At 38.4% G+C, this 16,031-nt stretch overlaps 1 protein-coding gene across 1 annotated transcript; it reads left to right on the top strand.

Annotated features, from left to right (window-relative positions):
- Window positions 1–1,155: 1,155 nt before the first annotated feature.
- Window positions 1,156–15,787, top strand: ccdc172 (coiled-coil domain containing 172). The gene is made up of 9 exons (XM_055901636.1): window positions 1,156–1,234; window positions 1,415–1,500; window positions 3,333–3,449; window positions 3,589–3,754; window positions 3,942–4,043; window positions 4,237–4,339; window positions 5,463–5,550; window positions 15,554–15,646; window positions 15,776–15,787. The coding sequence occupies exons 1-9, from the start codon at window positions 1,156–1,158 to the stop codon at window positions 15,785–15,787; spliced, it is 846 nt and encodes a 281-aa protein (XP_055757611.1).
- Window positions 15,788–16,031: the final 244 nt, after the last annotated feature.

The raw sequence follows: 16,031 nt of genomic DNA, 5'->3' as shown, positions 1-16,031 counted from the left end.
ATGTACATTTTTACAGTGACTTACAGGTCACTGTCCGTAAGTTACCGTAAAAACAACAGGATTTTTAAAACATATTTTTCTGGTCTTTTTTACAGTGTAGGGTAATTATACTGGACAATAACAACATAAATTCAGTGAATGTATAAGGGGAACATAAATAGGCCTAGTCCTAAATTGCAAAACCACATAGGCTCGGCCCAAAAGTAAATGAAATGTACAATTAATTGGCTTTTTCAAAGGGAGCTTTCAAATTATAGTTTCGTTTAGATAAAATAAAATATGATTCCTCCTTGACCAAATTACAAGCATGTTGAGAGGGAAAAATATAGTGTTAGTTAATTGTCTGGAAAGCCTATATAATTTGATAACTTTGCTATTTTAATCTCAAAGGGATGGTTGCCAACCTCATGAAGGTGAGCAACATCAATCTGGAATTTATGAAAAGCCTCAATCAATGTTTACTATTAATTTAGCAAATGAATGTCAGAATGATATAGGTCCTGGTCATATAAGGAGGCAGGCATTCACACTTTAATGTTCTTCATGGCACTGGCTCAAACCATTCTTTCTAGCAGTGCTCAGGAGAAAATTGGGTAAAGTAAAGAATTAGCCTCTATAGGCCTATGTGACAAATCTTGAAGGAGCAATTGGCACTGAATTAAAGCTATTGATTGCTGACTGTGCTTACAAACGTCAAACAATACTGTGGATGGCAGAACTAATAGTTCATTGAAGCAGAACTGTGATGAATGAAAGCGATCTTGAGAAAATGGCTGCACTGGAACATTTCTCAGTATGTTTAGGCCTACAGAATGTATTCATTGTGGTAGGCTACAATGAAAAGCCCCCTAGGCTACCCCCAGGTTGAACATATTTCTGTGGGTTTAACAAACACATTTGGGTGAAGACCATTTTAAATGTTACACGATATTAGTAGGTTTTCTGGTAAAAGTAAACTGACCTCTCATGCCTATAAATAAGCTTGCGCACTCTAGAATAGGCCTACGTGCGCGCTGTAGAACACGTGCACATTTGTTGGCGGGAATTCGACTGGAATCTCAACACACTTGTATGTTTTACTGCTGTCCTGGCGTCATATTTAATAAACAATTTAAAAGTTAATACAGCTAGATAGCATATTTATCCGATAAAGATATGAGTTTGGATACTCTGTTCCAACAAATTCTACTAACTGAACAGCAAATATCGGAGAAAACGCGACAATCTCAAGAAGGTGAGCTGCCAACCATAATTTCCTTTCTAATATCAAGCTAGCTGTTATTGACACAATGTTAGCTAAATTATACTGCTTTTCGTTTTTAATTGACTTTTGCTGGAATTGGGGGAAAGAATGTGACTGGTTATGTTTGTCATGAAGGTCACTGTTGTGTTTCCTTTTTCAATGTTCTTTCAGTCAAGGCTGCTATTGCAAGATGTCAAGACAGGGTCAAGACATTGACAGCAAAATCAGAATGTCTCTCCAAGGAACTTGATGAAAAGGTGAATCTGCTGTTATCATTACCTATGTGTGATAGAGAAAACCTGACACAATATTGTTGAAGTGACAGAGATAAGAACAGACACTTCATTGAACAGTGAATGCAGGCTACAGAATTGTACAGTGAATGTACAGTCAAATAGCTACATTAATTAGTCCCGAGAGAGTGTGTTGACAGATTAAGTGCAGTATATTGATACATATTGAGACACATTAAAGAGGTGATTAATTGCATGATTAAAACCCTTCATCTATTAGAGGCCTCATCAGAGACTCTGGATCAATTGCAAGTGGCGCTACAAAATCAATTCCTAGTTTCCGCAGGATTACATTAGCATTATAGCAAGCAACGTTTTAACATGCTTGAAATAAATTATGTGTGGAAGATAGATTCATTAACTTTTCATAATATTGTTGAGCACTTCCTGTACATGTCAAAAAGGAACATAACAAGATTGCCAATTACAGGGTTCAAATCAAAAGAGTCATTCATTGAGATGAGATGCAATAACCTCTGAACTATAGGCTGCTGTTGAATATCACATATACATTCAGCCAATATGTTCCATATATTTTACTGATATTTAAGATTATGCTAAATTGAGCCGCTGTAGGTTAATAGCATACATATATATACATGTTTGACTAGATATCATTCTGCTTATTCATTTCAACTCATGCAGTACATTTCAGACTGCATAATGTGATCTTTCACTGCAAGTTTGTTTCTGTGAGACACACTTCCACTCTAAATCATGTTCTATTGTGGCGATAGAACTATTTGCAGAACTTTTGTTTTTAGGTATGATAAAGTGTTTTAAGCACACTATCTTTATGAAACAGCTCAAACTTTGTGTTTGTTGTTCCATAGTCTATGACAATTGGCTTGCTCAATCATTAATTTGTCTTCAGCCAGACAGTTTACTTTCAAGCTCTCTTTAACTTTTCCCTTCGTTATATTTATTGATTTATTGATATTTATATTTTATATTTATTTATTTTTAACTTTGTAACTTTAACACTCATAGTAACCAATTGTCCTGAATGCCATGCATTTAAAAAAAAATACATCCTTTTTCTCCCCAATTTTTCGTGGTATCCAATTGTTTGTAGTTACTGTCTTGTCTCATAAAAGAGCTAACCTCATAATAGAGCCATGTGTCCTCTGAAACACAACCCAACCAAGTGACACTGCTTCTTAACACAATGCGCATCCAACTCGGCAAGCCAGCCGCACCAATGTGTCGGAGGAAACAGCGTACACCTAGCGACCTGGTCAGCGTGCACTGCCTGCCACAGGAGTCGCTAGTGCGCGATGAGACAAGGATATCCCTACCGGCCAAACCCTCCTTAACCCGAACGACGCTAGGCCAATTGTGCATGGACCTCCCGGCCACGGCCGGCTGCGACAGAGCCTGGGCTCGCACCCGGGCGTCTCTGGTGGAACAGCTAGTGGCGATGCAGTGCCTTAGACCACTGCACCACCCAGGAGGCCCATGTAATTTTCAATGCTTTCCACTAGCACAATTAACCTTCACAATTGCTTATATCATTTGAAGCCAGGTAGTATGTAATTACCTTAATGGTACCATTTGCCTTCTTTTGGTCTGAATGGCTTATAAAAATATATATATAAATATTGTGAGGGGAATGTTGAGGCTAGGCAATACAGTGTGCCTATAGTATAGCTACTAAAATGAGATAACATATATTTTCCCTTTATTTCAATATACTAACTGTTCAATCAAGTATCAAACTTCATGGAATGGGACAGACTAATGAAAGTATAGTTTTTGTTTTGTTTTATGGAACTGCTAAAAGTGTGTCCTTCCAGGCTCAGCATCTATCAGAGACAAAGCTGCACTATGACCTAATGAAAAAGCGTCAAGTACAAGTTGAAAAGCAGGCAGGGAAGCTTCTGAGACAGCAGAAGGATCTCAGGAAACACTTGGTGAGTGATTCCTGTCAAGGGCATTCAAGCACACTCAAACGTTAAACAAATACAACATGACAGTACATTGTTATTCAATAGATCTAGGCTACATTAACCTATTTACCTTTTTTTTGTTGCTGTGCTCATATGTTTGAAGGAGACAATAAAGAAGTCGTCGAAGGAGGAACAGGAGAAATTCATGAAAGAAATCATGACTTTCAACAGCGACTTTAGCCTTTTGAATAACAGGGAGACTGTGTTTGAGAGCCAAACCCAATCTGAGATACGTAACTTGGAGGAGGAGGTTAGCTCTTTAAACAAAGGTAGAGAAGCCACTGTTTATATTATCATGTGAGGTAGGGTCATTTTATATTCATTGGGTATTGCTAGTTTATTCATGGATAATATATTTACATTATATAACCTGATGCTACACTAACCATGCCCTGTTCTGACCAACCCTGAGGCTTTATGGTAACCCCATGTACTGTTTTTTCCATCCTGTCTTAGAGATGGAGTCCATGGGCCGGAGGAATACTCGGATGAACTCTATGCAAGAAGAAAAGAGAGGTCTCCATTTGGAGCTACAAGGACTGGAACATATTATGAGAGGTACAGATTTGATCCAGCTCTGTTGTCAGGCAGACGTTTGAATGCTCGCCACCAGATAAAACAAACAATCCTAAAGACAGCGTACAGTAAAACGTGCAGACTAAACTGAATCCATCCCCTAGCGTCATTTTCTTTAGGGAAACACCGACTGGTATGTGGAGGTAATGTTTACATTAAGCGTTGTTCATTTCAGACCTGGAGAGCCAGCTGAATGAGGCTAAATCAATGACCGAGTCCTTAAGTGCAGAGAGTCTGATGGTCACCCAGAAGCCCCTCACAGACAGCACTTGCTTAAGGTAATCAACTGCGCATCCAAACTATCCAGCTGTACCTTGGGAGACAAGCAATGTACTCCTTAATCACTGTGGATGCCAGTGCCTTGCTTGGAGCCTCACTTACTATTTAAATTTCGTAGATAGCGTTTGTGTGAGGAGAGTGGTCCGTTATGGCTAGATCAAGGCTTATCCTGGGGTGTGTATAGAGTCAGAAGTTAGAGAAAAAATGTGCTCGAAAGCATATACAATAAATATGTGAGGACTGAGTTTTACAGACATAACAAGGATCATATCGTCAATTCTGACAGAAGAGCAAGACTCTGGGTATTTGGTGTGTGGGTCACAATTCATTGCACATTTATTGTCTTCCTGTCTCATCCTGCTAATGATCCTGCTTGAAATGCGCTGAAAGGACCTGCACCCATCCTGCCTTTCTTGTACTCTTCAGATCAGGATGCTTAAATAAAGCAACATTACCCCAATTTCTTTAGTTAAGGCTTTGATCTGTTGCCTTTATTATCTGGTCAAAAAAGAACATCCTACGATTCTCATGTTAGGAACTTAATGAAAAGGATGGATCGATACAGAATCTGGCCCAGGGAGGAAGTGTTTGCCTCCTCCTGCTCTTAAATCACACGTGGGGGAAGCATGTTCTGTCCCTCTGTTCCCACAAATCTCCTTCATTACTGACGGCCTGATTAGTCCACAGGATGTGCTGAGGGTGGGGCTTTTGGGGAAGCTGAGGCCCACTCACTTATGATAATTCCTCTTGAGTGTGTTCATTAATCACGCTTTTTACTCAGCTATTGATTTTTTGAAATTGAATGCATGTCAATTTAATGAGTGCTGTCTTTTTAAAAGTGTAAGTGTGCAAACCATACAATTTTAATGTCATAGACTTAGCCAGTGGTAACGTGTGGAATAGACACTGGCTGGAATGCGGTTTTAACCAATCAGCATTCAGGATTAGAACCACCCATTGTATAATATCTCTAGATCCAATATGCTGGTACTGTAAACCTTTGGTTGTACTATTGGTCCAACTCTTAAATTCATGTTAGATAATTGTTTTATGTTACATTTGATGTGTGTGTAATGAGAGGCCTTCTTTTCTCAGACACTTAACATTTCAAATGTGTCATAGACTTAAAAAGGAGCTGGAGATGCACAACGAAGGAGAGCTGGAGCTGCTGAGAGAAGCCCTTAGCTCTGAAATCCTGTTGCTGCAATCGGTAATCACTCTGAATTATTCAAATCTATGAGCCTCAAATTAAGTCAATAGCTCTTTTTGTAACAGGACATTTTTTATTGCAGAAACTGTCTCCGAAGACTCCCCAATACTTAAGGAAATTCACATAGTGTCCAAATGTGTTTCTGGCAGAGGAAAATTCCAGAGGTATGTTAGAGGTTAGGAGAGAGATTGATTATACCAGCAGTCTTAAAAACATTGTGTATTTATTTTGTGTTACTTTACTGTCAGCTCATTGAAGATCTTGGCTTTACCCACCGAACATATCGTTACCAAAACATGATTCGATTTTAGCCATAGAACCAGGGTGTTGAGACGGGATGATATTGTTAGTGTGATCAAGAGAACAAGAGCAAATCCCATGCATTTGTTTAAAATGTATATTACAGTTTTTTACAATCGCTTACACACTAAAAGTGGTACTTGAGGCACACTCAGTGAAACCATTACCTCATGTACCTAATCTTCAGACCAAGTCTGCGAAACTGCAAGCATATTATCTGCTTTACACTCAGTTTGCAATTGTAAAACACAATTTTTGCAAAAAACTAAACACAGTTCTCTACATTAGACACATCATTCAAAACTAACAGGTCTTGTGTTTCGTTTGGAAAACACTGCCATTCCAAATGCCACACTCATTTACCGATGACCTACACACAGTGCTCACGTGTGAAAAACACATAGCTAATTTCTTCACTTAGAAATCAGAGCTTGAGCACTATAAATAGGCTTCAGGTTGGTTTTCTTCGTTTGGACAACAATGGAGGCCAATTTTGCAGAGAGAGTTAGAGGAAGAGGAGTGAGAGTAAGAGGGGGACGAGGATGACGACAAGGAGGAGGAGGAAAAGGACAAGCCTTTTGTTTATCTTCTACTGTATTTGTTTTGTCTGTTACTGTTCATCCCGAAATCTGGATCAAAATACAATGTTTTGAGAAAGAAATACATTTTATTTCCCCCCACCTTGCATTTATGTTTATATTGTAAATATATACTGAATATGCATACATACTGTATATATTTGTGCAGATATATGTACGTGTGAGTGCTATGACAAACTGCCGTGGACTCCACTGCACACTGAACATGCAAAAGACACAAGATAGTGTTTTACATTTGTCACATCCGTGTATAGTTGGCATGTACAAGAGCTAATCATTTGCTGGTTTGTGTGTAGAGTTTTATTGCAAAAACACAGTTTTGAGAAGAGTTAAAATAATTTTTATTTAAGTGTTTGGTTTTGCAAGAGATGTGTGACATTTTGCATGTTGTGTGTGTGTTTTGGGGTTTTGTGTTTAGAGTCAAGAGAAAAGGAGCCAGAGTTTCAGAAATCATGTGTAAGCAATTGTCAAAAACTGTAATTCTTTACCCCTGAAAACTGTCCTCTAGTGGAAATTATTGAAGTTGCAGTATCACATTGTACAGCAAAATCTGACTGACCAGGTTGACAATGAAATATGTATATATGGACTATGAAAAGAATAGGAAAGAAATAACATAGCAGTTAGAATCAGAGAACAGAAAAAATCAAAACATATCCATTTGATGTGATGCTGGTCAATGGTCTCTGTTTCTAGGTACAGAAGCAGTGTTCAACCTCAAAGACGCAAGTTCAGAGGAATTAATTACTAATGTCAGTGATATATATATATATACACATATTTTGAATGTATAGAAAATATAGTATGAGTTACTTTTACACTACCTACAAAATTCCAATGTGATCCCTGGCTGTACATTTTATTAAATGGTCATTAATGTCCATAGAGAGAGAAGACAATTAAAACTGTAAATGTTTGCAGAGATTGCTGGTTGTATTCTTTGCTGCCCTCTAGAGGCCATTTTACACGACACATGGTGGCCAACCAGACCAGGATGTTCTTGTTCATGTAGTACTCTAGTACCAGCACAATGACTCATTCAAATAATTGACGATTATGGGATCCGGCATGTATCTTCTCCAGATCATTTTCATGTTATCCCTGGATTTGATTGACCGTCAGTTGATTGACTTATGACGTAATAGTTAATGGGTTCAAATCCCGTTTGAGTCTTTGTTCTGTTGACTTCAGAGCATGACCCGGATTAATTCAAATCAGGCCATTTGACTAAGTGGTTTGCAGCTTCTGTACTGGCAGTATTCTGCTAACATAATCCTCACATCACCTGGGATTTGAAAATGCTTATTTTATATCCTTTGAGATTGCAGTAGTCTGACCATTTAACAACTGCATTTTTTATTTGAATTTGAAGCAAATCAGATAAGACATATGCAACCTGCATGAAAAATGTTTGGTGTCTAAAGTAGAAGTGAATATGTATGCAACGAATCCACCCACTCTGACACTTAAACCTGAGGTGCTGGTTGTTAGAGAAATATTGACACACAAAGTAATGTTGCTACAGAAACATGTATTAGAAAAACAAGTCAGAAAAATAAAGTGGTGATGAAAATAAGTGCATTTGACATCAAACAATTAATCTCCTTTCATTAACATTTCTTCCATACTTCAGTTCTGCTGAGCACAATGATATCAAGCTTCTTCGTTATTCTCCTCATTAATGTTGCGTGTTAGCAGCTAGTGATAGTGCAAAGATTATCGTAGCAGAGGAAAATGAATCTCATCTTTGGCAAATTGAACGACTAACTCTGAAGCTTTCCCCTCTAGTCTCACTCTTTTCTGTTATGGTTATCCACAGACGAGACAGGCGTATTCTGGCTCTCCGTCAATGCCTTTTTGCTCTTCAGGTCATTGATGAACTGCTTAATGAGCTTTACCTCAAATTCATTGCAACTCTTGGTCGTCAGGCATTCCTGGTCCGTTGGAAAGTAGGGATTCTTAAGGATTCTGCATAGACAAAGGGACACGCATTCTTAGGAGTTTTCAAAAGCATCGACTTTGAAACATCATCCTTATTTCATTATGACTTAAAGGTCCAATGCAGCCATTTTTATCTCGATATCAAATAATTTCTGGGTGACAGTTAAGTACCTTACTTTGATTGTTTTCAAACAAAAATAGCTTCTTAGCAAAGGGCAATTTCTCAAGCAAGAATTTTGTTAGGATTGTCTGGGAGTGGTCTGAGTTGGGAGGGGGAAACTGAAAATTAGCCGTTATTGGCAGAGTGGTTTTGAATTTTCTTATTGGTGTCACGACCGTCTATGGGTGAGAGAGAGGAACAAGGCGCAGCGTGTGAGAAATACATCTTCTTTTATTAAAGATGACGAAACACGAAACAAACACTTTTACAAAACAAAACAACAAACGATCGTGAAGCTATAGACGTAAGTGCACACACAACCTACAAACATACAACATAGACAATTACCCACATTAACCTAATGCCTATGGCTGCCTTAAATATGGCTCCCAATCAGAGACAATGAATGACAGCTGTCTCTGATTGAGAACCCTTCAGGAAACCATAGACTTACCTAGACAACTACACTAGACACTGCCCCATACACATACCACACCCCTAGACACTACAAAAACACATACCTTCCCCATGTCACACCCTGACCTAACTGAAATAATAAAAAAAACAAAGATAACTAAGGCCAGGGCGTGACAATTGGGCTATTAACTAATTTACTGCATGGTGATATCACCAGACACGCCAAAAATCTTTTCAAAAAGCTCTTACAGTAAAATATCATATATATTTTTTATAATAATATTCCAACCCCATAGTGTGGAAATGTATATAAAACACAGGGAAATCACGTTTTTGACTGCCCTGTGCCTTTTAAGACCTTACAACAGAATTAGAGGATGTTTTAGTGTTAAATATTCCACCTGTACAAGCTGTGCACCATTGCCTTTCTGTGGAGATAAAGAGAACCCATTACAGAAGATTTACAGAGGGGACTTGCTGTTGCAAATGGCCAGCTTGTTCCCTCCAATGTAATGGGTTGTCCAATTGTGTCTGGTGTCTGCATTGCACTCCTCATACAGACGACTTCTCCTGAAGAACACAAAATCATAGCCCTGTGTAATGAATTAGGCAAATATGGCAAATAATGATTTAAGAACCAAACATTTATATTTTAATTTAAAATTTTTTCCGTAGAAACAATTTTTTTGTTGAAACAGTTTGTGTTTTATGTAAAGGCATAGCCTATTGTAGCATACTGAATATTTGTGCCACCAAACAGAGTGAGTATGAGAGGTTTTTAGCTCATAGGCATGTGATGTTACAGGAAAGAGTACCTCATTGCTCATGGGTTTTTTTTTTTGTTGGTTTTTTTAGGGGTGGATCAGCTTAGTATTGCGGAAAGAATGTTGCTTCCAATGTAATTGTCTGCATCATTTCCATTCCCCCATATTTTTTTGGGTAAATATATATATCCATACACGTATGCATACATATACACATATATACATACACATACCTATATAGACATACATACTTTTTTAAAGAATATGCCTTTATTATTATTCCCCGCGACCCTACCACCAATCCCCCAATTGGAGTAAACTTATAAACACTTCTGCTTTTACCTTCAATTTATACATCTTATACCTATCTTACAGACACAGTCCACTTTACAATAGTTCTCTCTTATTTGTTCTTAGTCCTTCCTCTATTTCTGTTGTCCATCCAATTTTATTTCCACTTGTAACTGTGCTATTTCACAAAAGCTCCGCACCTATACACATTTCACAGATCCCGTATGCCCTATATTGTTTATCTTGTTATTAGTCCCACCCTTCAACTCCACCCAACCCCTCCCATCTATCTTCCAACATCATCCATTTCGGATTTCTATTTGCCATACATTTCTCAACTGTGCTGTGATGCTTCACAAAAGACCTGAACCTTCCTATTCTCATAGCTTCTACAGATTGTAAATTAAAAATAAACATCTTTGCCAAAATAATTATTATATTATTGATTGATTGACTATGGCTTTTCAAATCCCCCAGTATTGCTATCTGTAGCGTTAGTTTTAGGCAAATGTTGCAATTCTTCAGCCATTCCTGGACCTGTGACCAAAAACGAGCTACATATGGACAATACCAAAATAAATGATCTAATGACTCTGCCTCCTCACAACAGAATCTGCAGAGCTGGGAAGATTGTATACCCCATATATATAACATTCTATTAGTTGCAAGAATTTTGTACAGTAATTTATATTGAAAAATTCGAAGTTTTGAATCCGGCGTTGTTTTGCGTATCAATTCATAAACCATGTGCCATGGAATGGGTACATCGAAAATCTCTTCCCAACTATTTTGCAATTTGTATGGCACAGCTGTTAGTTTTTTGGTCCTTAAATGAAATTGGTATATGTTTTTATTTATCACACTTTTCTTTAACCATTTTTGTTCTTTAATACAGGGCCGACATACAAGTTCCTTACTTTTTTCCCCTTCTACTTGCCTCTTCCATTTTTGTGGTAATGCTGCAATTAATTGGTTGTAATTTTGGGTAGAGCAGACTTTTCCATATGTCTGTGTTAGCTGCATGTGTGACATAACTCCACCAGTCCTATTTATGATATCATTCACAAAAATTATACCTTTTTTAAACATTTCTTCGATAAATACAGTTTTTTTATCAATTATTATATTTGAATTTAACCACAATATTTGTTGTACTATTTGTTCCGTCCTTTCAGGTGGATTAAACTGAAATTGCAACCAACTTTCTAAGGCTTGTTTAAAGAATAAGGATATTTTGGAGATCATTTCCTTTTCAAACAACCGAAAGTGAGCAGGTGTAATCTGAATAAAGGGGAAAAGGCCCTTCTTGAACATAGGATGAGACATTCGTACCAGTTTACTAGAGAACCAGTTTGGATTTAAGTATAACTTTTGTATGACCGATGCCTTTAGTGAGAGGTCTAATGCTTTAATATTTAATAATTTCTGCCCTCCGAATTCATATTCGTTATATAAATAGGCCCTTTTAATTTTATCTGGCTTGCCGTTCCAAATAAAATTGAATATTTTTTGTTCATATAATTTAAAAAACAGGTCACTAGGTGTAGGCAAAACCATAAGCAAATAGGTAAACTGTGATATGACTAAAGAGTTAATTAGGGTGATTTTTCCACAAATAGACAGGTATTTTCCTTTCCATGGTAGCAAGATCTTATCTATTTTTGCTAACTTTCTATAAAAATTTATTGGAGTGAGATCATTTCTTTCTTTTGGGATTTTTATACCGAGTATGTCCACATCTCCGTCAGACCATTTAATTGGTAAACTACATGGCAATATAAAATGTGTATTTTTTAGTGATCCAATACGTAATATGGTACACTTATCATAATTTGGTTTTAATCCAGAGAGGATAGCAAAGGTATCTAGATCCTCTATGAGGCCCTGGAGAGACTCTAGTTGTGGTTTTAAAAGAAAACATGAATCATCAGCGTACAATGACACCTTAGTTTTTAAGCCATGGATTTCTAATCCTTTAATATTAATGTTTGATCTAATTTTAACAGCTAACATTTCGATGGCAATAATAAATAGATATGCCGATAGTGGACAACCTTGTTTTACTCCTCTAGATAGTTTAAAACTTTCTGAGATGTAGCCATTATTTACTATTTTACACCTAGGGTTACTATACATAATTTTAACCCATTTTATAAGAGATTCCCCAAAATTGAAATATTCTAGGCATTTATATATAAACTCCAGTCGTACTTTATCAAAAGCCTTTTCAAAATCAGCTATGAAAACCAGGCCTGGTGTCCCCGATATCTCATAGTGTTCTATTGTTTCCAGTACTTGCCTTATATTATCTCCAATGTATCGTCCATGTAAAAAACCTGTCTGATTAGGATGAATAATATCTGACAAAACTTTTTTTTATTCTATGCGCCAAGCATTTTGCTAGGATTTTTGCATCACAACACTGAAGTGTAAGAGGTCTCCAATTTTTTAATTGGACTGGATCTTTATATATACCACTTGGGTCCTGTTTCAGTAATAACGATATCAGACCTTCTTGTTGTGTGTCTGATAATCTACCATTTATATAGGAGTGGTTAAAACAAGTTAATAATGGTCCTTTGAGTATATCAAAAAACGTTTTGTATACTTCCACTGGTATGCCATCCAGCCCTGGAGTTTTCCCATCCTTAAAGGCCCCAATTGCATCAAGCAGTTCCTCCTCTGTAATTTGGCCTTCACATGAGTCTTTCTGTACAGATGTTAATTTTACATTATTAATAGGAAAAAAATCCATACAATTAGTTTCAGTTAGTGGAGATGGAGGAGCCTGAAACGAAAACATATTCTTAAAGTACTTTACTTCCTCTTTCAAAATATCATTTGGTGAATCATGCGTGACTCCATCATTTGTCACAAGTTTTAATACATTTTTTTTGGTAGCATTTCTATATTGAAGATTGAAAAAGAATTTGGTGCATTTTTCCCCATATTCCATCCAGTTCGCTTTATTTTTATAATATATTACACTGGATCTTTCTTGAATAAGTTCCTCCATTTCTTTTTGTTTTTCCTCTAAATTATTCTGTGCCTCTATGGTACCGTTTTTATTGCTATCTAACTGTACTGTTAGTCCTTCAATTTCCTTTGTTAATATGGACTCTTTTGATCTAAATTGCTTTTGTTTTATAGATGAGTACTGAATTGCATGGCCTCTAAAGGCTCATGGGTTTACATTAACACTTCCTACTTTACTCTGGGCTACTGCAGCTGGACACTGCTTGGGCTCAACCTCCTTGCAAACTATATGAGGAAAACATACACAGTAACACAATAACTACTTAGGCAATAGCTTTAGAAAGACACAAAGTAAAGCCAATGTAATTATGGGTTGCGCAAAATGAGGCCATTCGCTCTGCCATAGCTTATTCGTAGCCAATAAAGTCTTTATCAGCAGCATAATTATTATTGCACACAGATCTGTGTTTTGCTCGGGACTCTTAACTGTTTTTTTATGTTTCTGTAGAATGTCTGTCAGTGCTCGCAGCGAGTTCAGCACAACAGCAGTCTAGTTATCGCTCCACTGGCTAGTAACGTTTTCAGCACATTGTGCTTTTTAGATATTGTAGTATTCTTAAAGGCTTCTTAGAATTACGACTCATGAGACTTACATACGGTTTAGTATTTAATTGTAACTTAGATTTACATTATCTTATGCACCTGGCTTAAACCTACCTGAAGCTTTCTTAATCATAGTTAAATAGGCAGACATAGGAAATAGCTACGGATAGCGGGAAGCAAACCCCCGTCTTGAGTCAATACTGCCATCTATTGGTAAACATAAATATACCAGGTTACTACATTCCCCCCCTTTAAAGCTAATAACCCAATTTAATTCCTTTCTGAGCTATGCTATATTCTTATTTACATTTTTTCAAAAATGATCTCCTTTAGGATCTGAAAAAGTCTGGCGGACGTCTCTCTCTAATAGAGCGTCTCAGAGGTGGTGTAGCTGGTGCCACCAGATCTTCACCCCTTGATGGTAAAACAAAGTCCGTTTGTGGAGACTTCACAGGAGGAGGTCGTCCCGGACTGGTGGTCTCAGGAAGTTGAGCATTGTTGGTCTCAGGTGGTTTGTCCATCTGCAACTCTGGGGAACGTTCCAATGTCCTGTCCTGCTCGTTTAAGAATTGATCCAGATCTCCGGATGGAACTGGAATTCGAGCTCGGATCTGATCCACGTGTCTCCTTAGTCTTTGTCCACTTCCGATAATCACAGTATAAGATACTGGTCCTGAGCAATCCTGAATGGTAGCTGGAATCCATTTAGGACCAAACCCATAGCTTATTGTATAGACATCATCTCCAGGTGAGAAACTTCTGAGTTTGGCTCGGGTGTCATGATTACATTTTTGATTCCATCACCACGATTGCGAAACTGCCATCAACCAGATGATCAACTTAGAGATGTTTTAGATGTTTTAGCCCACATCGTGGTCCATCTTTGGCCACCAGACATATGACCTCGCTAGGCCTTTCATCCTCGACATACCTGGATGCGACTGATGCAACAACTTCAGTAGCAACCCTCGCCCTTGTGGTGGGATAACTACTCTTGAACCCCACAGAACACATCCATCTCGAACACTCAATGCCAAGCGGCGAGTGTAGTAAGGCATGATCTGAGGCTCTGTCACTGTAGGCCATCCTTTCAGGATAAATTCATGCACTTGTGATAACGTCACATCCTTTGAAGTCCATTGCCTGATTTGTGCTGTGTTCACCGGTGCATCATCCAACACGTCGATCATCAAAACCTGGTCATTTTCTTCTTCCTGAATGATGATTTCTGGAACGGGCAGCCTACTCAGAGCATCAGCATTCCCATGGTATCTACCTGGTTTGTAAATGATTCTGTACTCGTAGGCCCTGAGCCACACATTTCAACGTTGAACTCTTGGAGAGACCATTTGTGGTACTGGCTTTTGTTCATGGAACAGAGAGATCAGAGGCTTATGATCCGTCACAATAGTGAATGTTCTCCCGTACAAGTATTTGTGGAATCTCTGTATTACGAATATGACAGCCAGTCCTTCCTTGTCCAGCTCAGAGTACTTTTTCTCCGCTGGCGACAACGTTCTTGACATGAACCCGATTGGAGCAGAGAAACCTTTCTCCATCCGGTGGGATAGCACCGCCCCCACACCATACGATGAGGCATCACACGATAGGATGAGATCTCTGTCTGCTGAGTAGTGCACTAGCACTTCAGCTGATTGCAGTTACACCTTTGACTTTGCAAAAGCTTCCTCCTGTCTTTCTGACCATTTCCAGGCCACATCCTTCCTTAGCAGTTGATGTAGAGGAGCTAAGAGGGTAGAGAGGTTCGGGAGGAAGCGATTGTAATAGTTCAGTAAGCCTCGATAGGCTTTGAGCTCTGTAACGTTTGTCGGAGCTGGAGCTTCCACAACAGCCCTCACTTTAGCTTTGACAGTGTGTAACCCCTTGGCATCCACCTTGTGACCCAGGTACTGCACTTCATCAGCTAACAGTGTTCACTTGCTCCTCTTCAGCCGGAGACCGGCGTCCTCCATCCTCCTCAAAACTTCACCTACGTTTCTGAGATGTTCCTCCTTCGTGACTCCCGTGACAAGAATGTCGTCGAGGTAAACTGCTACCTTGGGTATCCCCTGCAGAATTCCCTCCATAGTTCTTTGGAAGATAGCTGGTGCAGAAGACACCCCGAAAGGCAAGCGTTTATAGGTAAACATCCCTCTGTGGGTGTTTATGGTCAGGTACTTCTATGAAGCTTTATCCATTAGCACTTGCTGATATGCGTGACTCATGTCCAGTTTTGTAAACTGTTGCCCTTCGGTTAACGTTGAAAGCAAATCTTCAACTTTGGGTATTGGGTACTGCTCCTGAGAGGAAACTCTATTTACAGTCAGCTTGTAGTCACCGCATAATCTGATTGAACCATCTGGTTTTAGTATGGGAACAACTGGTGCTGCCCACTCAGAAAACTTGACAGGTACAATTATATCCTCTGCT

Source organism: Salvelinus fontinalis, chromosome 37 (assembly GCF_029448725.1).
Source record: "Salvelinus fontinalis isolate EN_2023a chromosome 37, ASM2944872v1, whole genome shotgun sequence".
NCBI classification, from domain to species: Eukaryota; Metazoa; Chordata; class Actinopteri; order Salmoniformes; family Salmonidae; genus Salvelinus; species Salvelinus fontinalis.
This window is presented reverse-complemented; position numbering and strand designations above follow the sequence as displayed.

What these genes read in the sequence shown, in the direction of transcription:
- ccdc172 (XM_055901636.1), top strand. Translation starts at nt 1,156, where the DNA reads ATGAGTTTGGATACTCTGTTCCAACAAATTCTACTAACTGAACAGCAA. An exon ending in AGGATCTCAGGAAACACTTG is followed by an intron (nt 3,450 to 3,588) that starts GTGAGTGATTCC and finishes ATATGTTTGAAG; the next exon opens with GAGACAATAAAGAAGTCGTC. An exon ending in ACAGACAGCACTTGCTTAAG is followed by an intron (nt 4,340 to 5,462) that starts GTAATCAACTGC and finishes AATGTGTCATAG; the next exon opens with ACTTAAAAAGGAGCTGGAGA.